The sequence below is a fragment of the Limanda limanda genome, chromosome 20 (assembly GCF_963576545.1).
Source record: "Limanda limanda chromosome 20, fLimLim1.1, whole genome shotgun sequence".
NCBI classification, from domain to species: domain Eukaryota; kingdom Metazoa; phylum Chordata; class Actinopteri; order Pleuronectiformes; family Pleuronectidae; genus Limanda; species Limanda limanda.
The window spans coordinates 443,981-470,000 of record NC_083655.1 but is presented as its reverse complement, the minus strand read 5'-3'; the positions used below and the strand labels follow the sequence as shown (position 1 = coordinate 470,000).

The 26,020-nt window shown below is 45.3% G+C and overlaps 1 protein-coding gene across 1 annotated transcript in view; it reads left to right on the top strand.

Annotated features, from left to right (window-relative positions):
* LOC133026880 (receptor-type tyrosine-protein phosphatase mu-like) overlaps nt 1-26,020 on the top strand; it is an 85,026-nt gene that overhangs the window by 26,375 nt on the left and 32,631 nt on the right. Inside the window, exons 3-17 of the mRNA XM_061093864.1 lie at nt 3,743-3,910; nt 4,010-4,119; nt 4,623-4,701; nt 5,489-5,604; nt 6,344-6,518; nt 7,197-7,309; nt 8,484-8,664; nt 15,092-15,245; nt 15,402-15,577; nt 15,672-15,781; nt 16,073-16,274; nt 16,819-16,921; nt 20,662-20,843; nt 21,363-21,457; nt 23,182-23,218. Of these exons, the coding sequence (XP_060949847.1) occupies nt 3,743-3,910; nt 4,010-4,119; nt 4,623-4,701; nt 5,489-5,604; nt 6,344-6,518; nt 7,197-7,309; nt 8,484-8,664; nt 15,092-15,245; nt 15,402-15,577; nt 15,672-15,781; nt 16,073-16,274; nt 16,819-16,921; nt 20,662-20,843; nt 21,363-21,457; nt 23,182-23,218 (2,001 nt within the window). The remainder of the gene's footprint in view (nt 1-3,742; nt 3,911-4,009; nt 4,120-4,622; nt 4,702-5,488; nt 5,605-6,343; nt 6,519-7,196; nt 7,310-8,483; nt 8,665-15,091; nt 15,246-15,401; nt 15,578-15,671; nt 15,782-16,072; nt 16,275-16,818; nt 16,922-20,661; nt 20,844-21,362; nt 21,458-23,181; nt 23,219-26,020) is intronic.

Below are 26,020 nucleotides of genomic sequence, written 5' to 3'. Positions count from 1 at the left end.
TCAGAGGAAAACTGTTAGCCTAGCTTAGCACATAGACTGGAGTCAGAGGAAAACTGTTAGCCTAGCTTGGCACAAAGACTGGAGTCAGAGGGAAACTGTTAGCCTAGCTTAGCACAAAGACTGGAGTCAGAGGGAAACTGTTAGCCTAGCTTAGCACATAGACTGGAGTCAAAGGGAAACTGTTAGCCTAGCTTAGCACATAGACTGGAGTCAGAGGGAAACTGTTAGCCTAGCTTAGCACATAGACTGGAGTCAAAGGGAAGCTGTTAGCCTAGCTTAGCACATAGACTGGAGTCAGAGGGAAACTGTTAGCCTAGCTTAGCACAAAGACTGGAGTCAGAGCAGTTGTTACTGCTCCTTTAAACACGTTAGAATACAAAACTGTTTCATGTTTGTGTTTTCAGATATTTTAACATTCTGTGTGTGTTTGTGTGTTTGTGTGTGTGTGTGTGTGTGTAAATGTTCTCAATATGCTGCAGCTGCTTCTCCTCACGTCTCAGTAAAGCTCTGGTAATAGAATTACCCCCCCCCCATCTGTGTGTGAGCTGGGTCTGATTTGATTGGTTTGCAGAAGGCAGGGGTTGCCTGTGATTGGCCGACAGGTGAGTGGGAGGTGGGAGGTTAACAAGAGGGAGAAAAGCCAAAACACGAACGAAATGTGTGTGTGTGTTTGTGTGTGTGTGTTTGTGTGTGTCTGTTTGTGTTCATGTGCAGTTGGTTCTTCTCCTGGACAGTTTTGATCGATTGTGCGTTAATCAATCAACAGACTCGTTGGTCAGAAACATAAACACATTAATCACACGCTGTACGAACACACAACATGAAAACATTTTTGTTAAATGATCGTTCGAGTGATTCACGAAAACTCGTCTCTTGATTTTTCTTTCAGGCACCAACAGAATTTAAAAATCATAGAAATGATTCTGCTGATATTCAGTCAATCTGCTGAACATTGTTGGAGTGAGGCTGCTGTGATCATGTGATCATGTGATCCGCCTCCCGCTGCACCACCCTCCTGATTACACACCCGCCCGATGCGCCGCAATATTTAAGCTACAAACATTTGTGCGAGATATCTGACTGAAATAACTGAAGCATTTCCTCTTTGTCTTAGTGGCAGCGCCACCTGCAGGTCACCTGCATCAACAGCTGTGCTTCAGACGTCTCTTCATTCACTGAGGAAGCTAATAACATCATGGACTTTAATCTCTGAACTCAGAAAGTTCTTTTGCTCTGTGACGTTTTCATGAAAGACCACAGAGACAGGAAGTGAAGCCTTATATGGAATCAATGTCCTGTTTAATTAGGCTAATTATTGCTGGGCACAATTATCTTTACTATTAGTTAGAGTAAGATTACAAAATCTTCTGTGAGTAAATCTTTAAAAAAGAAAAATATAGGAACACACACTTTGTTCTACAACATTTCTGTCGCCGCGGAGACGGCTGGTGCACACACACACACACACACACACACACACACACACACACACACACACACACACACACACACACACACACACACACACACACACACACACACAATCTGGGGCGATCCTCAGAAATGTGACTGTTTGACCTGAGAGGACAAATTTAAATCATGACATCTTCAGCTTCTGACACGTGTGTTCATTTTCACACATGAAGAATCTCTTCTTCTCTCTCGCTCTTTTCATCAGGGTTTATTGTCCTTACTCGTCCCTCCCCCCCCCCCCCCCCCCTCCGCTTCCTCTCTCTCATCTCTTCTTCTTCTTCTTTTCTCTGCGGTGATTAAAACTCTTGTTTTTGTAATCGATTCTCCTCAAGGACCATTGATCTGCTGACACCCTCACACACACAGACACACACACACACACACACACACACACACACACACACACACACACACACACACACAAACAGACTGACACACACACACACACAGACTGACACACACACACACAGACTGACACACACACACACACGCAGACTGACACTCACACACACACACACAAAAACAGACTGACACACACACACACACACACAGACTGACACACACACACGCAGACTGACACACACACACACACACAGACTGACACACACACACACAGACTGACACACAGACACACACTGACACTCACACACATACACAGACTGACACACACACACATACTGACACACACACACACACACGTACTGATACACACACACACCCTCACACACACACACACACACACACACAGACTGACACACACACACCCACAGACTGACACACACACACACACACACCGAACTGACTGACACACTCACACACATACACACACACACATACTGACACACTCTCTCACACACACACACATAATGACACGCTCACACAAACACACACTCTCACACAAACACACACACGCAACCTAACACACACACACACATACTGACACACACACACACACACACATACTGACACACTCACACACATACTGACACACACACATACACACATACTGACACACACACAAATACACACACACATACTGACACAGATACACACATACTGACACACACACAAATACATACACACATACTGACACACACACATACTGACACACACACTCACACACACACACATACTGACACACATACACACATACTGACACTCACACACACACACATACTGACACTCACACACACACACATACTGACACACACACATACTGACACACTCACTCACACTCACACACACACACATACTGACACACACACACACACGCTCTGCAGTCACGAGACTTTTGATCAGAAACAAATCTTTTTTTCTGATCAAAGTTGAGCGATTGATTTCCAACCTGATTTAGTCAGTTTGTGATATCTTGATAGTGTTAATATATATTCACGATAACGGATCATATCTCAGTACTTCACTTTAAAGTGTAGTAGAAGGTGGAAATACTGAAGTACTTCAGCAGCAGCTCAGATTCATTTCAGCAGCTTCAACAACAACACTGGGAAGTGAAACGTTACCACGACAACCATGTCGACGAGTCGATTTTCATCCTGAAATAAAATCACTCACACTGAGAGCGGGCGATCAAGGTAGACACACAACGGGAGAGAGAGAGAGGTTCAAGATGGAACAGTAATGAACAGGATTCAGGCTCCGTGACTGACAGCCGCCCTGACAACACTTCATAGGCTGTTACCATGGAAACGCCCTTCAACACACACACTGTAAAAAAAGACGAGTAATTTAAATTTCATAGAAACTTTACAGAAACAGACATAAAGAGAAAAGCAGGATGATTGACAGCTGTAGTCACAGCACAGACACAAATACACACACTCACACACACGCTCACAGACAGAGGCTGGGGTTTGAATTCCAAAGCTTTTAAGTGCTGGTGCTTTTATTCTGAAGTCTTCCAATTATAGATTTTGACTGTTGACAAAGTGAAAGGTTTGTTCACACACACACTGTCACAGATCTGACCTCAGCTGAGTCGGTGAAAGTTTCTCAGTGATTTATTTGAATGTTTATGTTGAGGTCTAGAACGTGCTTTTATTCTGAAGTATGGAACAATTTACGTCTCTTCTTCGTTGGTGTTTGTGACATGGTTTCATATTATTTGCATATTAATTGAAGTGTTAGTATCTATGTGGCTCAACAGAAGAAGATTCTTATTCAACGATGTCAACGCCATCAGGTTAAATTTTTTTACTTAGCTTTTATTTTGTCACGTGTTTGTTCATGAGGTATTACTTCCTGTCCACAGGCTCCCCCTTCCTGTTTGTGAACACATCAGGCCGTCATGGTGGTCAACGGGCTCAGCTGCTGCTGCCCCCCCTCAAAGAGAACGACACGCACTGTGTCAGCTTCCTGTTCTACCAGGGGGGGGGACGTGAGGGCGCCACACCCGCCACGCTCAACGTCTACGTCAAAGGTACAAATACACAGAACATATGTGTGGGTGGAGCTAACATCTGTGTGGGTGGAGCTCTCAGGTGGGTGGAGTTTGTTGATGTTCTTGCGTCTCTTCCAGAGAACAACAGTCCTCTGGGAATTCCCGTCTTTAACTCCTCAGGCCCCGCCTACCATATCTGGAAGGGGGTGGAGCTCGCTGTCTCCACCTTTTGGCCAAACTACTACCAGGTAACATACATACACACACACACACACACACACACACACACACACACACACACACACACACACACACACACACACACAGTCAGGTAAATCTTGTTTAAACGAATAAATGTCAAATAAATTAAACCTCTGTCATAAACATCATCAAAGGGGCGTCACTAATAAGCTGCATCACCGTGGTAACAGCAAGTCCTCGCAAGAGTGATGATTTAATGTGGGGGGGGGTGAGTAAAACAGGAAGAGACGGAGAGACGATGCAGGAAGGAGAGAAGAAGAAGAAGAATGGGGGGAAGAGGAGGAGGGGGATCTCCAGATGGAGGGAGGAGAACATCCTGTCTCTGGAAACCAACAGGAAGTGTGTGCCACTGGTTTCCGTGGCGATAAGACTGGAATGTGAACACACAAAGATCAGATTCAACACTGAACCTGGACCACATCTGAAACTGTGTGTGTGTGTGTGTGTGTGTGTGTGTGTGTGTGTGTGTGTGTGTGTGCGTGTGTTTCAGGTTGTGTTCGAGGCTGTCAGCACCGGTCACAGAGGAGTTTTGGCCATCAAGGACATCACGCTACAGGGACACCAGTGCAGTAAGCACACACACACACACACACACACACACACACACACACACACACACACACACACACACACACACACACACACACACACAGTCCCCGCCCCCTTGTAGAACAGGCTCCTAATCGGCTAACGAGGTTTGGCTGATAATTGAAACACGATGTCTAAAGTTGAGCTAGCATCATAGAATCAAGGTCATAGTGTTTTTGTATGTGTTTGTGTGTGTGCTTGTGTGTGTGTGTGTGTGTGTGTGTGTGTGTGTATGTGCTTGTGTGTGTGTGTGTGTGTGTGTGTGTGTGTGTATGTGTGTGTGTGTGTGTGTGTGTGTGTGTGTGTGTGTGTGTGTGTGTGTGTGTGTGTGTGTGTGTGTCTGGAGACAGGGGAGCTCATTAAAATATAAATTGATTAGCATGGACTTTGATCCGTCCGTCTGTTTATATACCTGCCTCCATTTTTGATGTTGCTTTGTTATATGAACATAAAAGACACACACACACACACACACACACACACACACACACACACACACACACACACACACACACACACACACACACACACACACACAAACACAAACTGTGTCAAACATCCTTGACCTAAACTTTTTGCTTCTATACTATCTAATAAAGTGATTGAAACACACACACACCAGGATACATTTTTTGATTGGATCACTCAGAATGTTTGCTACCTGTCTCAAGAAATCAGGGGAAAAGGTTAGTCGTTACCATGGCAACACCTGCCATGGATGATGTCATCAGTGTGTGACCTCTGACCTTTGTCTGTGTGTGTCCTCAGTGAGTACGCCTCACTTCCTGCACATTAAAGGTGTGGAGGTGAATGCTGGACAGACGGCAACGTTTCACTGCACCGTCAACGGACGACCACAGAACAACCTGCTGCTTTACCTGCAGGTACAATCATCAGTACTCATCAGTACTCATCAGTACCTTATCAGTACTCATCTGTACTCATCAGTACTCATCTGTACTCATCAGTACTCATCAGTACTCATCAGTACTCATCTGTGCTCATCAGTACCTTATCAGTACTCATCTGTACTCATCAGTACTCATCATTACTAATCAATACCTTATCAGTACTCATCTGTACTCATCAGTACTCATCAGTACTCATCTGTACTCATCAGTTCTCATCATTACTAATCAATACCAGAGGTGTAAAGTAACAAATTACATTTACTCACGTTACTGTAATTGAGTAGTTTTTTCGTGTACTTTGTAAGTTGACATGTTTAATGTCATTGCACTTATATTTGTAAAGATTCTCCTTTAATTAAAAACAACTGGTTTTGGATTGGATTGATGAGCCCTTGTCCTTTTTGGCACTGTATAGGAGCGGCCCCCATCAAGTTGTTGGAAGTAACTAAGTAACTTTTACTTAAAGTACATTTTAAATGAATTACTTTTTACTTTTACTTGAGTAGATTTTTAGATGGGGACTTTTACTTGTACTTAAGTAAAATTTCATCAAAGTAAAGGTACTTTTACTTGAGTACAATATTTCAGTACTTTTTACACCTCTGATCAATACTCATGAGTACTCATCATAGTTTTCAATGTTGATCAATACTCCTCAATGCTAAAAATCCTTATTATTATCAACTATCATCACTGTGTTTCTTGTCGTCAGGGGATGGCCGGTCGTCAGTCGGTTGTCAGGGAAACCAAACCAGTGAACTCCCGGCGTTACGTGGCGAGCTTCGACGTGGAGAACACGACCAAAGGAGATTCTGGACGCTATCGCTGCATCGCCCAATCAGAGCGAGGCGTGGGTGTGTCCTCGTACGCTGACCTCACAGTCAAACGTGAGTCCTGTTGTGTTATTGGCTGTTGGTTGTTGATGAGTTCATTTTGTTGATCACGTTCGTCTGAGTGAACGCACTTGGACACGTGTTCCTCACAGCGACTCAACAACCTCAGTGACATCGTTGGTCACTGCAGAGGAAACAGATCAGAGAATCACACTTTAATCATAACAGAGCCAATCAATACACACACACACACACACACACACACACACACCCACACCCACACACACACACACACACACACACACACACACACACACACACACACACACACACACACACACACACACACACACACACACACCTGAGTAATAACCTGAACATGATAAACATGCATCATTACACATGTATCCTACGTGGTATGTGTGTGTGTGTGTCAGTCTGTGTGTGTGTGTGTGTCAGTCTGTGTGTGTGTGTGTGTGTCAGTCTGTGTGTGTGTGCGTGTATGTGTGTGTGTATGTGTGTGTGTGTGATGAACTGGGTCAGGAGGAAGTAGAGCAGCACCACCGGGGATTCTGGGTAATGGAATCCAGGTCTGTCGTGATCCGCCGAAGGTCACGAATATTAATTAACTTGTTAACTCCTTCCTCCCTCGTTAAGAGAGATCAGTGGAACCCAGAGGAGTGTGTGTGTCTGTGTGTGTGTAAAACTGATCCTGGTCTGTTTGTCCCACAGAGCCTCCAGTACCAATCGCCCCCCCCCAGCTGACAGCAGTGGGCGCCACCTACCTGTGGATCCAGCTCAACGCAAACTCAATCAACGGAGATGGACCAATCATAGAGAGAGAGGTGAGGAAACAATCAAATGATCTCAAGTTACGAGGACACGTTCAACACACTTTGTGTTTCATGACACACGTGTTTCAACACATTGAGATGAAGTCCAACGCGAGACAGTCAGGATATGAATCATGATCCGACACCAGCGATTAATCAATCATTTCATGTGAAAGTCAGTTCTTGTGAGGTGTAACAGGGAAGAGGAGACTCACAAACACTCATACACACACACTCACACACACACACACACTCACACACATCCACACACACACTCACTCACACACACACACACACACTCACACACACACACTCACACACATCCACACACACACTCACTCACACACACACACACACTCACACACATCCACACACACACTCACTCACACACACACACACACACACACACACACTCACACACACACACTCACACACATCCACACACACACTCACTCACACACACACACACACTCACACACATCCACACACACACTCACACACACACACACACACACACACACACACACACACACACACACACACTCACACACACACACTCACACACATCCACACACACACTCACTCACACACACACACACACACACACACACACTCACACACACACACTCACACACATCCACACACACACTCACTCACACACACACACACACACACTCACACACACACACACACACACACACACACACTCACACACACTCTCTCACACACACTCACTCACACACACACTCACACACACACACACACACTCACTCACTCACACACTCACACACACTCTCTCACACACACTCACTCACACACACACTCACACACACACACACACACTCACTCACTCACACACTCACACACACTCTCTCACACACACTCACTCACACACACACTCACACACACTCACACACACTCTCTCACACACACACACACACTCTCTCACACACATCCACACACTCCTGCAGACAGAGGTTCTTCCTGCTGATGATGACGCGGTGTTTTAACTTCCTTGTTGCTGAGGAGGCGACGCCCGTTTCTCCTAAATATGAATTCAGCAGGTTTTCATAAACATCAGTTCTCAGTGTGATGATTAGAGAACAGAGTAGTGGGGGGGGGGTATTGATTTGTCATTTTGCGTCTGTGTTTGTGTTGATTATGGAACATTGTGATCCTGTACCAGGTGGAGTACCGCACCATGCTGGGCATGCTGATTGACACCACCCCGGTGGATAAGCCCACCCACAAGATCGGACACCTGGACCCCGACACCGAGTACGAGATCAGCGTGCTGCTCACCAGGCCCCTGGAGGGCGGCACGGGAAACCCCGGACCACCGCTCCGAGCTAGGACCAAGTGTGCAGGTGAGAGTCCGGTCACATGGTCCTCGACCGCAGCCAATCAGAGAGCACGACGATCATCTATATTTTGAAGTCACTTTTCTTTTATACTATCCCTTTGCTGTAATGACTGCTAGCAGCTAGCGGCTAACTGCTTAGCTGCATTCACACTGAGCTCATTAGGAAATTAATGGTGGAGTCATTAGCATAGCATGCTGTGCTAGGCTGCGTTAGCGCTGAGCTCATCAGGTGGCTAATGGTTAACGGTAAGGTCATTAAGGCAGCAAATCGAGCTAGGCTTCGTTAGTGCCACGCTAATTAGCTTTAATAGGTACAGTGAACACATCAGCATAGAACACTGTACACACACACACACACACACGCTGCTGCTGCTGCTGTGTGTGTGTGTGTGTGTGTGTGTGTGTGCCCTGCAGAAGAAAACAAACAGCATGTGATCAGCTATTAGAACGCTGATTATACAGGTGCAACAGTCTCACTGCCGCTGCAGCTGTTTTATTATTGATGATTCACATGAATCCAGATTATTATTATTATTTTTTAAATCAGATGAGATCATTTAAATTCATAAAGATACAGTTTGTAATTAAATATAGAAATGTACATGTTTTAAAAAATGAATAATCAAGAATAAATACAAACAAATCTGAATGTGTGTGATGTGTGAACAGAGAAACACAACGAGACATTTGTTACAGTTATTCTCATTTTCTTTGTCTCTTATGTTCTTGATTTTAATAAAACTGTTTGATTGTTGACGTCGATCAATCAAATGATTCTGAGCTGAAGTGAAATGAGACAGAATCTTTCAGATCCAAGCGGATCAGACGTGTTGAAGCATCAACATCACTGAGACATGACAATCATAAGAAACCATAATAATAATGAAAATGATAAGTAACTATAGAATAGATATAGAACAGAAGTTGCTCATGTTCACGTCTGATTCAGCTCTGTGACGAACAGAGAGAATCTGAAGTCACGTTTCAACACGTCTGCTGTCACATGACCTCACAGGGTCCGGACCTGTCTCTGGTATGTTCTCATAAACACAGACTGAGTCAACTCTGCATACCTGTGTTGAACGCCCCCCCGCCCACCACCTCCTCTATCAGCCCCCCCCCCTGACACTCCACCCTTCCCTTTGTTCACAGCAGAGTCACCACACGTCCTGGGTTCTTCTGGAGTTAAACACTATTGTCATGTGGAGCTGAACCGAGTGTGTTCTTCAAGAAGGTTTATCCTCTGAGATAAAGAAGTTGTAGAACATCATGCTGTGTGATTCCCACTGTGGAACCAGTGGCTGTTCCCTTAGAACCGTCACTGAGGTTCTCATGGTCCCTGAGGAGGTTCTAGTTCTCTGTGAGAAGGTTTGGATGTTGATGTTCGGGGGTGACGTGTCTGGTTGAGTTATCAGAGGAGTCTGGTGTGTTTCAGAAAGCTGCTGAGGTTCTTCAGCTTCTGGTTTCCTGTGAGCCGGGTCCTGGTCTCTGAGGAGGTTCCAGTGTTTAAAGAGGGAAACGGGTTCTTCTATAAAGTTGTCAGGATGCGTCAGGATGTTTTTAGGTTTGTACTAAATGAGTCTGTGACAACCTGCACCCCTCTGAGAGCAGCAGGACACAAACGTGTGTGTGTGTGTGTGTGTGTGTGTGTGTGTGTGATGATATATGCTCTGATAACACTCTTCTCTGTCTTCCATCACTTTTATTTATTCATTTTACTGCCAATAAATTATGAAGCAGTGCATATTTGTCTGTGTGTGTGTGTGTGTGTGTGCGTGCGTGTGTGTGTGTGTGTGTGTGTGTGTGTTTAATAATATATCAGTGTGTCCATCATACAAGCTTTAGGACTTAGCGCTCAGTGAGGCGACTCAGCTTGGTGCCACATAAACATGAAGTCACTTCCTCGTTGCCCCAGTCTCATCTGTCAATCATCACGATGCCTCAGTTGTTTTCATATCATCAAATAACTGATTCAAACCAAACTGATGAGAAACACTTGAACAAACGTCAGTGAGATAACAACGAGCTGAAGTGACAGAAACATCTTTAATAACATTTATTTAATGTTTTTGTTTAGTTGGTCCATGTCCCATCTGCTAACATGGAGAAGGGTTTATTACCTATTCTGCAGCCGGCCACCAGGGGGCGATAGAGATGATTTGGCTTCATGTTAGGGAGCCCTCATGTCGTCCATCTTTATTTACAGTGTGGTCTCAGTTCAGAGGCTGCATTTATAGATGAGACCAACCTCATTGTTCCATCTTCACATTCGTCCGTCCCTGGGAAACAGAGACACCAGGGGACGGATCCCTCTCAGCCAAACATGTCCCAGCATGCATTGCACTTTGGTGCAAAACGTTTTGCAAAGAGGAAACGTTGCAAAGCGACGAGACGTCCGGTGCTTGAGCATCAGGCTCAACTCGATCCACCGGAACACGTGTCAACAAGCCCAGGCAGAAAAACTTTCTCTCTGTGTCCAACTGCAGCTCTGTTGCTCGGCAACAGCAACACGCACGGTCCCACCTGGTTACTGGATCACAGAATCCTCTCGGTCTTCATGGAGGATCGTCCTGATCCGTCCCAGAGGACCAGTCCTCCTCTTCTTCTTCCTCTTCTTCTTCTTCTTCTTATGGCCTTGCTTTCCCTCCATGTTCGCTGTGTACCAGGAGTTAGTGAGTGTGTGTGTGTGTGTGTGTGTGTGTGTGTTAACATCCATTAAAGTGTGTGTGTGGTGTTTGTCGATGCTTTTAGAAAAATATCACATGAATATTTTACTCTCATTTTTCTCTCTTTCTCTTTTCACCTCAGATTTTTACGCTCTGTTCGTCTTTCAGAGCTTTTACTTCGATGTTTTTACTTTTCTTCGTCTGTTCTGGTTTCATTACGTTTGTCGCTCAGATCACGTTTCTGTTTATTCTCTGAACTTCCTGTGAAACAGGAACCGTTCAGATGCTTCATCACTTCATTAACACAACGGTCAGATGTTCTGCGGTCAGTCAACACGAATCATCCATCACTGATTCTCATCTCATCTCTCTGTTCATCCCTCCATCACCCCGTCCTCCCCCTCTCTCTCTTTCATATTAAATCTGGTGATCTCCTGGAAATGAAAAATAAAACCTGTCCTCCTCCTCCTCCTTCATCCTAAAGTCACCTTCAAACATCCGGCCCTCCTCTGCCTGTCTGGAACGTCTCCTCTTCTTCTTCTTCTTCTTCTTCTTCTTCTTCTTCTTCTTCTTCTTCTTCTTCTTCTTCTTCTTCTTCTTCTTCTTCTTCTGCTGCTCTGTAAAAACACACAAACCCGCTGGAGGAGATGATATATTTTACTATAGAATCAAACATGTCCTCATATAAATAAAATTATATTCATGTAAAAGTTAATGTGTTAGAGGGAACATAAAAGGATTCATTTAAAAGATTTAATTAATTTCAAACTTCAACAGATATTTAGTTGTTTTCATGTATATATTTATACATTGATATATGTACATATATATGTTTATAATATATCCTTGTACTTGATATAGTTTCATATTTATATAGAAATATATTGTATTAGTATTTACTGATATCAGTGTCAGTATATCATTATATATTTCATATTCAATTATTATATATATATTTATTTTTTAATATATTCATACAGACATATTTATTTAAAGATAATGTAACGAGCCGTCAACATATATATTTGTATCTGGCTCTACATTGATATCTATATATACAGTGTTGAGTGATTATAGCTAAAGGACACAGTTTTTATCTGTAGAGAGAAACAGGAAGTGAGGGATAAAAACCAGATGTCACAAAATAAGAGACTAATGAGCTGGAGTGAGAGAGGGGGGGGGCGAGAGACACTGACTCTCAAACCAGCTCATTAACTCAAATGCAAAATCTTGAAAGGTTGAAATTTCCTGCTTTTCACTGAGAACAAAAGAGCAGCTGTGTGTGTGTGTGTGTGTGTGTGTGTGTGTGTGTGTGTGTGTGTGTGTGTGTGTGTGTGTGTGTGTGTGTGCGTGTCTGTGTGTGTGCGTCTGTGTGTGTGTGTGTGTCTGTGTGTGTGAGTGTGTGTGAGTGTGTGGTGAATGGAGGAGTCATGCTGGAAATGTGTTTCAATCAATCAGGGTCGGGTTCACTGAAAAGGTCAAAGAGAGAGAGAGAGAGAATATTAACATACAGTATATATGTATAAATACATATATATGTATATATGTATTTATACATAAATATATATACCCATATGCACCAATTCAATTCTGTCTCTACTTCCTGATTGGTGATTGGTCCAAACTGTCCAACAAAGTGTTTTCACTGCAAAGCAACAGAACCAGGTTCAGTTTGATCCAGATCCAGAACTCCTCTTCTGCTCTGAGGAACCGTTCACACCTGATGTTCAGGTTCAGACTGAACTGAAGAGTCTGAAGCCCTGAACCACACCAGGTGTGAACGAGTCATCAGACAAATCTTCATCATCATCATCATCATCATCATCTTCTTCTTCTTGAAGGTTGTCGTTTGTCATTTTTTTTTAAAATGTCTGATGACATCTGTCACTCCGTCTCTGTGTCTGAGTTAAATGTCAGCCAAAAATGATGGGATGGAAACCATGACGACCACACACACACACGGACACACTCACTCACGCACACACACACACACACACAAACACAGGTACATTCTGGGGAAATTGTAGGATTTTATGTGATAGCATTCACTCTCCCCTCGGGGATTATGGGTAATAGGATCCACCTCAATCCCCCCTCCTCCCCTTGACCCCGACCCCCATTGTTGCCATGCAATGTATTATTGTGTGTGTGTGTGTGTCTGTGTGTGTGTTCCCTGTGGACTGATCATTTAGCCTCAAACGTCCCTTTTTATCAAACAGTCAAGGTGAAGAAAACTTACAAGTGCCTCGATTGTGTAACTCTGTCTGTGTGTGTGTGTGTGTGTGTGTGTCTGTGTGTGTGAGTCTGTGTGTGTGTCTGTGTGTCAGTGTGTGTGTCTGTGTGTGTGAGTCTCAATAACAGGAAGAAGGAAGTTTTCAGCCACATTTGACCACACACACACATGTTTGTACTTCTTAGTGAGGACACTCATTGGCACAATACATTCTCTAGCCCCTTACTCTAACATGAATCATCCAAATGAACTACCTGAATCACCCTAACATAACCCCAACCTGATTCTAACCCTAACTTGATTCTAACTCTCAATCAGACCGGTCAAAATGTCCTCACTCTCTAGCTCTATGATTAATATGGTCCTCACTAAGATATAAGTACAAGAACACACACACACAGATGAAAGAAGACAAAGAACAGGAAAGTCATTGTTCAGTGGCTGCAGAAATACCTGAAAACAGACACACACACACCCACACACAGAGACACACACACACAGACACACCCACACACAGAGACACACAGACACACACACACACACACAGACACACAGACACACACACAGGTTTTGTCAGGAGAAATTGCTCTCTCCTGATCTCATCTATCATTCTCTCTCCGAGTGGATCGCTGTCTGTCATCTTGAAATACAGCACTTAGATTGGCCACTACAAAGACTGTGTGTGTGTGTGTGTGTGTGTGTGTGTGCGTGTGCGTGTGCGTGTGTGTGTGTGTGTGTGTGTGTGTGTGTGCACTCAGTGTGTAGCTCCCTCTAATCTTCTCTCTCTCTTTGTGTCTGTTCAGTTGAAGCTTTTTTTTAGTTCTTAGTTGAATTCTGTGTGTGTTTTGTGTACTTGTACTTATACCTTTGTGAGGACCAGTTTCATCCTAGACCTACAGAGTGAGGACATTTTGTCTGGTCCTCACTTCTTCATGGGGCTGATTGGAGTTAAGACCTGGGTTTTGGTTTAGGTTTAGGTTTGTCATTAAGGGTTAGTCATTTAGTTTGGATGAGGTTAGGGTAAAGGCCTAAGAATGTATTATGAGTGTCCTCACTAAGACACAAGTACAAACATGAGTGTGCATCAGAGATTCCCAACGCTCATCGTCCGAAGTCGAGTCGTATTTGGAATTTAATTCATTGTTTTAATCCAAACTTTTATTAAATATCCAATTAAACCACAATCATTCCCTGAACTGGGTGTTTATCCTTGTAACCATGACGACCAAGGTGCGGTACGTCTGCCATCATGGGGGCGTGGTTTGAGGAGGCGTGGTTTGAGGAGGCGTGGTCTGAGGAGACGTTGATCGTAACTTCAGTGATTCAGAAAGACGAGAGAGAAACTGGCCTCGTTGATTTTGGACCTTCAGGAGGTTTTTCATTGAACTTGAAATAATTCTACATTGAAATATCCAGAAGTGTCTTTAAGAGGGGAGGAGCTTTCCCTCGATGTGTCACATGATGTGACAGGTGCCAGAACGATAACTGATCATCTTTAATCAGGTGTTTATCTTTGTGTGTCTGTGCGTCAGATCCGATGCACGGCCCGCGGCGGCTGGAGGTCGTCGACCTTCAGTCCAAACAGATGACGGTTCGATGGGAACCGTTCGGATACAACGTGACGCGCTGCCACAGCTACAACCTGACCGCACAGTACCACTACCGACCAGCAGGGGCCGCCAGCAGGTAAGAAGAGGGAGGGGCCACAGGTAAAAGTAGGAGGGGGCGATGAGTCATGCCATGGTGGGGGGGCGTTTAAAGAGAAAGAGCGGCAATGCCCCACGGGTAAAGTCAGGGAGGGGCCCAGCAACAATAACCCCTCCCCCTTTGTGTGTGGTGCAGGGAGCGGGTGAAGGAGGAGGTGCGGGAGGAGGTGGTGTACGACACGCTGAGCAGCGTGCCGCAGCACACCGTGAGGAACCTCCCACCGTTCACCAACGTCAGCCTGAGACTCGTCCTCAGCAACCCAGAGGGACGCAAGGAGAGCGAGGAGCTGCTGGTGCTGACCGACGAGGACGGTACGAGTCACCGACCTGTAGCGTCTCGGTAGAAAGTCCGTCTCAGCTTCTATTGGTTCAGATTCTCTCGATAACCTCCGTGCTTCTGTCTCAGTTCCTGGAGCGGTTCCCGTGGACTCGATCGTCGGCAGCAGCTACGAGCAGCAGATCAGTCTGAGCTGGAGAGAACCGCTGCAGACCTACGGCCTCATCCGGCACTACGAGGTACACACACATGCTGTAACACACCGTAAATACACTCACATGTGTAATGACACACGTTACAACATGTGTTATTACACATGTTGTTATATGTATATTACACAGGTGGTTGTAGTTATAGCACATGTTATAACAGATATTGCATGTGATATAACACAGGTTATTGTATTTATTGCACATGTTATTATGCATGTTATTACACTGACAGAATGTTAAGTTTATCGTTTGGTTTGATTGAGTTTGGACTACATTACCCACAAGCCCCAGTGAGCAGTCCGTCACTTCTGTCCACAGATCTCTTACAAAGCTCTGAGCTCCTTCGACACAGACTTCGATCTGTCCAATCAGAGCGGCAAGGTATTCAAACCGACTAATGAGACGAGTCACGTGTTCACGGGCCTCTACCCAGGCTCCACCTACTCCTTCACAATAAGAGCCTCCACCGTTAAAGGCTTCGGACCTCCAGTGATCACACAGTTCACCACCAAGATCTCAGGTAAGATCCTTCAAAATAAGATCTGATGTCAAACTCTTATCACTTGTTCCCACGAGGCCTCAGAGCCTTGGAGGTTCTGGAGGCTCCACGGGCCCCTGAAGCTCTGGGGCCCCTGAGGCTCTGGGGCCCTTGAGGCTCTGGGGCCCCTTGAGGCTCTGGGGCCCCTTGAGGCTCTGGGGCCCCTTGAGGCTCTGGGGCCCCAGAGGCTCTGGGGCCCCTTGAGGCTCTGGGGCCCCTTGAGGCTCTGGGGCCCCTGAGGCCCCTTGAGGCTCTGGGCCCCTTGAGGCTCTGGGGCCCTTGAGGCTTTGGGGCCCCTTGAGGCTCTGGGGCCCCAGAGGCTCTGGGGCCCCTGAGGCTCTTGGCCCCTTGAGGCTCTGGGGCCCCTGAGGCTCTGGGGCCCCTGAGGCCCCTTGAGGCTCTGAGGCCCCTTGAGGCTCTGAGGCCCCTTGAGGCTCTGGGGCCCCTGAGGCCCCTTGAGGCTCTGGGGCCCCAGACCTGAAGGAACTGTCCTGTGGTGAGTTCAAACACATGTGTTCTTCCTCAGCTCCGCTGATGCCAGCGTACGACCAGGAGTCTCCTCTGAACCAGACCGACTCCACCGTCACTGTCCTGCTGCGACCAGCTCAGAGCCGAGGAGCCCCCGTCAGGTAACACACACACACACACACACACACACACACACACACACACTGTTAAATCCCCATCGCAGGGGGCCAAGAGGGAGGCAGTATCCGCGGTAACAGTCACCATGTCAACAGCTGTCTGCTCTCTGTCGCCGGGCTGTGACGAGGGATTTGGTTAATTAACGATCTGCAGGCGGAGCTAATCAGAGCCGCTGCTAACACGAGGATTAACAGGGGATTAACAGCTAATGTGTCAATCACACACACACACACACACACACACACACACACACACACACACACACACACACACACACACAGTGGTTTATGAACTGACTCCTTCTTCTCTTCTTTCAACAATAAAAGTCTCAGATCTCAGAGATTTCATGTTGACCTTCGACCTCTAACGTGACTCAAACAAAACCAGGTCCGGGGTCGGACCATTTGTTGAGTAAAGCTTCAGTGACTCACTGAACTCCGACATCTCCTCAGTGACGTCATCTGTCAACGGCCATAAGAATCTGCTTCTCTGGGCCCGCTACCAAAACACTGAGAAAAGGATATTTCAAGGGCTTTTAGTTTGAAAGTCGACATCAGATTGATATTGTCAGACCCTGAGGCGGTGAACTCTCTTTGTGAAGTGAAATTAATTTGTGGAAACAGGTAGTTTCTCTTATTTTGTTGCAGTTTTCTTTCATTACAAAGTTTATTCACACAGTGGTAATGAGAAATCAGGAGTTTCTTAAGTCTGAAGTAGTTTCACATGCAGTCCTAATTTCTTATCATTGTTTTTATTCATTACTTATCCTTGCTCATTCATAATATTAAATATTAAAATAAAAGTTTATTTCATTAATTAGTTAGTTATCTCATTAATTCAAGAGCTTCAGGCCAGCGAGGAATGTCCCGGTGCTCCTGCAGTCTGCCACAACTTCTATGATCAATAATCACAATAAAACCTTCTATTGATCATTAGACTCAGCTGTTTGTCACTATGATGTCGTCTCTTTTCACTTGTTGTCAACATCAGATATTGATTTCAAGCTTTCAGCAGACAGTGATGCATTATGGGAGATCCTTGAAGCCTAATGGTCACGAGTGTCTTCGATAGTGGGCTGACGTGATGTCAAGCTCATATTGAGACTGAAGGCTGGACACGCCCACCTACACCTCGGTTTCTCCTCGTCTGCCGAGCTGTGTTCAGATATAACATGTGGTCACACAAGAGACGTGTTCCAGGCATGATGAAGAGTTTCCTCAGATAGAACATGAAACATATGAAGACACAAGTTCATAACAACATGTGACACAAGAAACCAACAAAAACACAAAATCATTTCAACTGAAACAAGATTCCTGTTTTGATTTATACAGGAACCAGGCCAAGGAGGTAAAGTGTGTGTGTGTGTGTGTGTGTGAGAGTGTGTGTGTGTGTGTGTGTGTGTGTGTGTGTGTGTGTGTGTGTGTGTGTGTGTGTGTGTGTGATGTACGGTGTGTTAATTGACATGATAGCTGATGTAGAATCCATCACATTGAACAGATTCTGCTCTGAAATACAATTTCATGTTTGTGGTTGTATATTTAACTTTGCTTTTGTCTCTTCTGACACCAGAGAGTGTTTGTGTGTGTGTTAGCCTTCGGGCACACACACACACACACACACACACACACACACACACAGTCATCACACATACACTGAGGTTTAAGAGCCCTGCATTGTAAGACAAAAGGTGTTGCCGTGGGCGACCTGCAGCTGTAATCAGATTACTGTCACACACACACACAACAAGTGTGCGTGAAGAAATGTGATTGGAGATGGTTTGTCAAAGACAGAGAGAGGAATAAAATAGAGAAGAAGAGAGAGAGATGTGAGGGGGAGGAGACAGAACGACAAGAAGAAAAAGAGAAAAAGAAGAGAAAGAAAGAGGAAGAGGACAGAGAAATGACTGAATCTGTCTCTGTCAGTTGGGAATTAAACAATATATATGTGTGTAACAGTGTGTGTTACAGTGTGTGTTACAGTGTGTCTTCCTGTCCTGCAGGAAATGTGACAAAGCTGCAGTTTAACCATCCACACCCTCAATGTGTGTGTGTGTGTGTGTGTGTGTGTGTGTGTGTGTGTGTGTGTGTGTGTGTGTGGTGATATATGACTTCTGTCCTGAACCTGGTTCCCATGAAAAACAGGTCTATTGTTCGTCTGGTCCCTCAGGACTCGCACTGTGGTGCGTTCAGGTGCAGCTCTGTGTTTATGTGTGAACTCTGACACCTGCTGGTAGAAACAGGAAGTGACCGGCCGCCAAAACTGGACCAAACTAAAAAACCAAAGTTGACGTTAAATAAATGTTTCCGTCATTTCAGGTCGTTCTCATCTCACCGATGTTTGTTCAAGTGTTTCTGATCAGTTTGGTTTGAATCAGTTATTTGATGATAAAAAACAGACTGAGACTGACTCAGGATTGGTTGAGAGGGTGTATGGGCGGGACCATGGTACAGTGGCTCCGCCCCATGATCACTACTTCTCAGACTGTGACTGCAAGTGAGGTCTTTGCCACAAGATGGCAGCGTTCGTATCGGAGATATTAACAGGAAGACGCGAAGAAGTGTCGTCCGTCTTCATATGTCAAATTCCTGTAGTTCTGTCAGTCAGAATAAACACAGATCACCTACAAACATAATCACATTCACATCACATCACATCACTCAACTCCACCGGTCACATTGTTGCTCCTGTTACTCAACAGAATAAAAGTGTAATGAAGTTCCGCAATAGAAGTCATCGTGAAACATTAAATCACCGTGGTAACAAGCATTGTTCACGACACCACAAGCAGAGCAGGTATTGGCCTGCATCTTGTTTTCATGGTGGATGTGAAGAGGGATTTATTCTTAGTTCTTATCAGCTCAGGAACGAGGATGTTTCCTGCAGACTCTTGTGTCTTAATGTATTTTATCTACATAAGGATTTAATACCTGCCGAGACAGGATGAAATGAATTATCCGTTTAATTTCAGACGGTTGTAAAGTTGCAGAGAGAGAGTTAATAAAGGAGAAGAGGAGGAGGATGGAGTGGAGGAGAGGCGGAGCCGACCTTTCTTTGAGGCTGAATAATGAGCCAACAGCTGGACGACAAGTTCACGAGAACGTTAACGTGTCCGAGTCGCATGTGAACAGGAATCAAACCCACGATCTCCGGCAGCATCAAAACTAAACGCTTCGATTCACAAGATCCTGAGAGGAGTTGGATTCTAAAAGCTGATCCTACATTTCCCAGAATGCACCTGGATAAGTGCCGCTTTAAATGGACCTCAGGAACTCGTGGTTACAATGTTCGCGTTCAAGTGGATTAGTCCTGAAATCACTGTTGCTAGGCAACAGCAGCATGGATGTTGATATTAACGTTAGTTAACCATTCATATGAACTGTTCTCGTGAAGAGAGCAAAACACAAAGTATCATAGGAAGAAATGATGGAGTTAATTTAGAAAGAAAGGTTAACTGATGACCTGGTTACACATGAGCTGGTTAGCTCACTAACTACAGACTAACCCCAACCATGGCCCAAGTGATCATTTGCTTATGGGCAGTGATGGAGTGGTTAACTCTGATTAGCTCAAACTAACTTGTTAACTAGCCAGTGTCTACTAATTAAATGGCTAGCAGCTCTTTAAACCAGGTGGAATAAATCCGTCACATTAGAGATATCATTGCCTAAAGGTAATAAAACCAACTAACTCATGAATGAACCTGTCTGTCATCTGTCTTCAGTAAGTACCAGGTGGTGGTGGAGGAGGAGCGCCCCCGCAGGCATAAGAGAGGTACTGCAGAGATCCTGCGTTGTTATCCGGTGCCCATTCACTTCCAGAACGCCACGTTGCTCAACTCGCAGTATTACTTCAGCGCAGAGCTGCCGATGAGTGAGATGAGGAACCCCGTACCCTTCTGTGTCGGTCAGTCACCAGCTCGTGAATTAGAAATATTAATATGTAGCTAATTCATAGCAGTGTAAAAGGAAAAAAGAAAATCAGCCTGTAACCTTTTGAGTTAATTTCTAGGCTTGTTAGTTAAAATAGAACATTTTTCAGTCAGTTAGCTAGCTAGCTAAATCGTTGATTTATTGACTTAGGTTACCAACTTCAGTCATTACTCAGTCACTGCTTGTTACTTGTTTGCCAACCAGTATAATGTTTTTAAATTAGCTGACTTAGTTTGCTAACTTCTGTCCTATATTAATAGTGCTTTAGTTGCCAAACTAGTTAGTAAATTAGCTTTTTAACCATATGCGATACTAGATTGTTAGCCTCTGTTAGTAAATGTAGGATGGTAAGCTTGCAGGCAGCTAATCAGTATCTTACTCAGTCTTGTAGTAAGTTAGTTAGTTTGTATGATTCTAGCTGGACAGTTACCTTGTTAGTTAAGTATGCCTATTTACTTGAGTGTGTGTGTGTGTGTGTTTGTGTGTTTAACAGGTGACAACAGGACGTACAGTGGTTACTGGAACGCTCCTCTGCTGCCTCATAAGAGTTATGGAATCTACTACCAGGCCGTCAGCACAGCTAATGGGGTGAGTCCACCTGTCCTCCGGTGACACGTGGTCCACCTGTCCTCCGGTGACACGTGGTCCACCTGTCCTCCGGTGACACGTGGTCCACCTGTCCTCCGGTGACACGTGGTCCACCTGTCCTCCGGTGACACGTGGTCCACCTGTCCTCCGGTGACACGTGGTCCACCTGTCCTCCGGTGACACGTGGTCCACCTGTCCTCCGGTGACACGTGGTCCACCTGTCCTCCGGTGACACGTGGTCCACCTGTCCTCCGGTGACACGTGGTCCACCTGTCCTCCGGTGACACGTGGTCCACCTGTCCTCCGGTGACACGTGGTCCACCTGTCCTCCGGTGACACGTGGTCCACCTTTCTGCTTCTGCAGTTATCAGGAAGAGAAGAGTTTTAGTTCAGTGTATTATTGGATGTTTTTTAATGATGGACATCAGAGGTGATACAAGGAGGACTGGTTTAAAGAAGCTTCATATCAACATGAGCTGTTTTCCACTTCGTTAATGAGGAGGAACAGTGTGTGCATGTGAGGGACTGGTGGCTGTCAGGAGCCAATCACAGAGCTCAGCAGAGCTCGACGTTGCCAGAACAAAAAACACTTCACATTATTCTCTCCTTTCAATTTCCTTCACTTTTCTCTGCTGTCTGTCAGAATAAATCAGAGAAGCGAAACCTAGACAGAGAGGTCCAGCACACTCACACGCACACACACACACACACACACACACACACACACACACACACACACACACACACACACACACACACACACACACACACACACACACACACACACACACACACACACGCACACACACACACACACACACACACACTGTACACGTGCGTGTCTGTCTATAGTTGTGAGGACACTCATTGACATAATGCATTCCTGAGCTCCTAACATAAACCTAATTCTAACTCTAAAACAAAGTCTAAAGCCCCAAAAAGCCAATTTAATTTGTGAGCACCAACCAAAATGTCCTCACAATGACGGGATAGAACCAAAACTGGCCCTCATAACTATAGATAGACATGCACACACACACACACACACACACTCACAGTTTAATATGAGTGGAGCTAGTTCCAGCAGCCTGACCCGCGGCACTAATAGGCTGCAGTGGGTCTGTGTGTGTGTGTGTGTGTGTGTGTGTGTGTGTGACTGTGTGCACGTTGTCCAATATGTGTGAAAAGGTAATTGTTTGCTATTACACACAGTTTTGGTGAAAGGCGAGAGAGAACATCTTGCGTCTTTCTGGTTTTAACAAATAGACGACAAATTAACCTCAAGAGCTCATGAATATTCATGCTCACACACACAAACACACACAGCAGCAGCAGAGTGTCTCTGTGGTTCGGTGACAGTAAAAAGCACTACTGTTGCTGCATTATTCAACACACACACCAATTATAAACCCCACAGTGTCAATAATTAACACACAACACAACACAATCTGCGTGTGTCTGAATGTGTGTACATGTGTGTTGTCTCTAAAGTGTGCCAGCAGAGGCACTGATCCACAGCCATTTGCCTTCTGTCCGCTCTGTTTACGACTGTGTGTGTGTGTGTGTGTGTGTGTGTGTGTGTGTGTGTGTGTGTGTGTGTGTGTGTGTGTGTGTGTGTGTGTGCCTGTGTGTGTGCCTGTGTGTGTGCGTGCGTGTGCGTATTTGTGTGTGTGTGGGGGGGCTTTGGTGTTGACAGGAAACTAATTCTCTTCTCTCTCTAACAGGAGACAAAGATCGACTGTGTGCGAGTTGCCACTAAAGGTAATGAAATCTAGTTCATTTTAATTTTTAAGGTAAATAATATTTTGAGAGGCATTGGTGCATTTTATTTTTGGAGAGAACATTATTTTAAGAGATTACCTTTTATTATGAAAGAAGAGGAGGGTTATCTTACTTTTCGAATCAGCCCGCCACCTGCAGGTCTTAGTGCTTCATTACATGTCACATGATTCAGTACTGATCTCAACTACTTTTACTTTTATTTTAAAATAATGTTTAGAGTATACGTATTATTTAGTTTGATTTTTAAAACATTATTTGTCTAAAAGCACATTTTACTCTGAATTCATAACATGTTATTTAGATTATGTACATTGCGTGTTGGTCTGTTAGCGTTAGCACAGTTAGCTTTGTAGACCTGGGTTCTGCTGGACTGAATTTCATTGCTAAATTAGCCACTAGCTAACAGGAGGTTCTGAGTAATGAGACACAGATGGCAGTTAGCTGTTGGAGTGCTAGGCTAATGGTTAGCATGCTGGTCCCATCCAGAAGTATAATGACCCACAGATGGTTGTGAGTCCCCGACACCTGTCCCTCACTCCGTCCTCCAGCGGCAGGACGACCTGATGTCTTTGTCCTTGCACACACACACTACGCCCTTCGCTAATGCTAGGCTAACACAAGGCTAATGACTAGGATTGTATGGGCATCCAGAGAGCTGTTAAACACTGCAGCTAAACAAGCTACAACACACACACACACACACACACACTCAGCTTTAATCAGCTTTTATTGAAGCACAGTTCTGGTGGCTAGCGACGCCTGATGCTGATTGGCTCTGGTGGTCCCCTGACACCTGTCAGTCACGCTGCAGCAGCCAACCAGATCTCCCAGGGGCCCCTCCCTCCTTTACCCATGATGCCTTGCAGAGCGAAGCTGATGTGAATGTAAAGAAGTGAACTGAATGTGAACACACGTCTCAGAGTGTTACCACGTGCAACATCTGTTCTCACTGTCACCATGACAACAGCTACACCTCAACATAAAACACCATCATGACATCATGTCTGACCTCACTAACACCTGATTGACTGATTGATTAACGAGCTTCTCTTTCAGGTGTGATGACATCATCTCACTGATTCAATTTAGTGACTTGATGATATGGTTCAGTTTAATGTGACAGTGAGACAGGTGGTGATGTGAGACAGGTGGTGATGATGTGAGACAGGTGGTCATGACGTATGACAGGTGGTGATGATGTGAGACAGGTGGTCATGACGGAAGACAGGTTGTGACGATGTGAGACAGGTTGTGATGATGTGAGACAGGTGGTGATGATGTGAGACAGGTTGTGATGATGTGAGACAGGTTGTGATGATGTGAGACAGGTTGTGATGATGTGAGACAGGTGGTGATGATGTGAGACAGGTTGTGATGATGTGAGACAGGTGGTGATGATGTGAGACAGAGGTGATGATGTGAGACAGGTGGTGATGATGTGAGACAGGTTGTGATGATGTGAGACAGGTGGTGATGATGTGAGACAGGTTGTGATGATGTGAGACAGGTGGTGACGATGTGAGACAGGTGGTCATGACGTAAGACAGGTGGTGATGTGAGACAGGTGGTGATGATGTGAGACAGGTGGTCATGACGTAAGACAGGTGGTGATGATGTGAGACAGGTGGTGATGATGTGAGACAGGTGGTCATGACGTGAGACAGGTGGTGATGATGTGAGACAGGTTGTGATGATGTGAGACAGGTGATGATGATGTGAGACAGGTGGTGATGATGTGAGACAGGTGGTGATGATGTGAGACAGGTGGTGATGATGTGAGACAGGTGGTGACGATGTGAGACAGATGGTGATGATGTGAGACAGGTGGTGATGAAGTGAGACAGGTTGTGATGATGTGAGACAGGTGGTGATGATGTGAGACAGGTTGTGATGATGTGAGACAGGTTGTGATGATGTGAGACAGGTTGTGACAATGTGAGACAGGGTGTGATGATGTGAGACAGGTGGTGATGATGTGAGACAGGTTGTGATGATGTGAGACAGGTTGTGATGATGTGAGACAGGTTGTGACAATGTGAGACAGGGTGTGATGATGTGAGACAGGTGGTGATGATGTGAGACAGGTTGTGACGATGTGAGACAGGTTGTGACGATGTGAGACAGGTGGTGATGATGTCAGCAGACCAGGATGATGTTACTAATGTTTCTGCCTCAAGTTAAACCACTGCTGCAACCTGTCTCTCTCTCTTTATGTCTGTCTGACTGTCTCTTCCCTCTGCCTGTCTATCTGCCTGTCGCTCTCTCTGTCTCTCTTTGCCTGTCTGTCTATTTGCCTGTCTCTCTATCTGCCTGTCTCTCTCTATCTGCCTGTCTATCTGCCCATCTCTCTCTCTTTCTGCCTGTCTCTCTCTCTGCTGTCTCTCTCTCTGCTGTCTCTCTCACTGCCTGTCTCTCTGCCTGTCTCTCGCTCTGCCTGTCTCTCTCTCTGCTGTCTCTCTCTCTGCCTGTCTCTCTGCCTGTCTCTCTGCCTGTCTCTCGCTCTGCCTGTCTCTCTGCCTGTCTCTCTCTCTGCCTGTCTCTCTGCCTGTCTCTCGCTCTGCCTGTCTCTCTCTCTGCCTGTCTCTCTGCCTGTCTCTCTGCCTGTCTCTCGCTCTGCCTGTCTCTCTCTCTGCTGTCTCTCGCTCTGCCTGTCTCTCTGCCTGTCTCTCTCTCTGTCTTTCTCTCTGCCTGTCTCTCTGCCTGTTTCTCTCTCTCTGCCTGTCTGTCTCTCTGCCTGTCTGTCTCTCTGCCTGTCTCTCTGCATGTCTCTCTTTCTGCCTG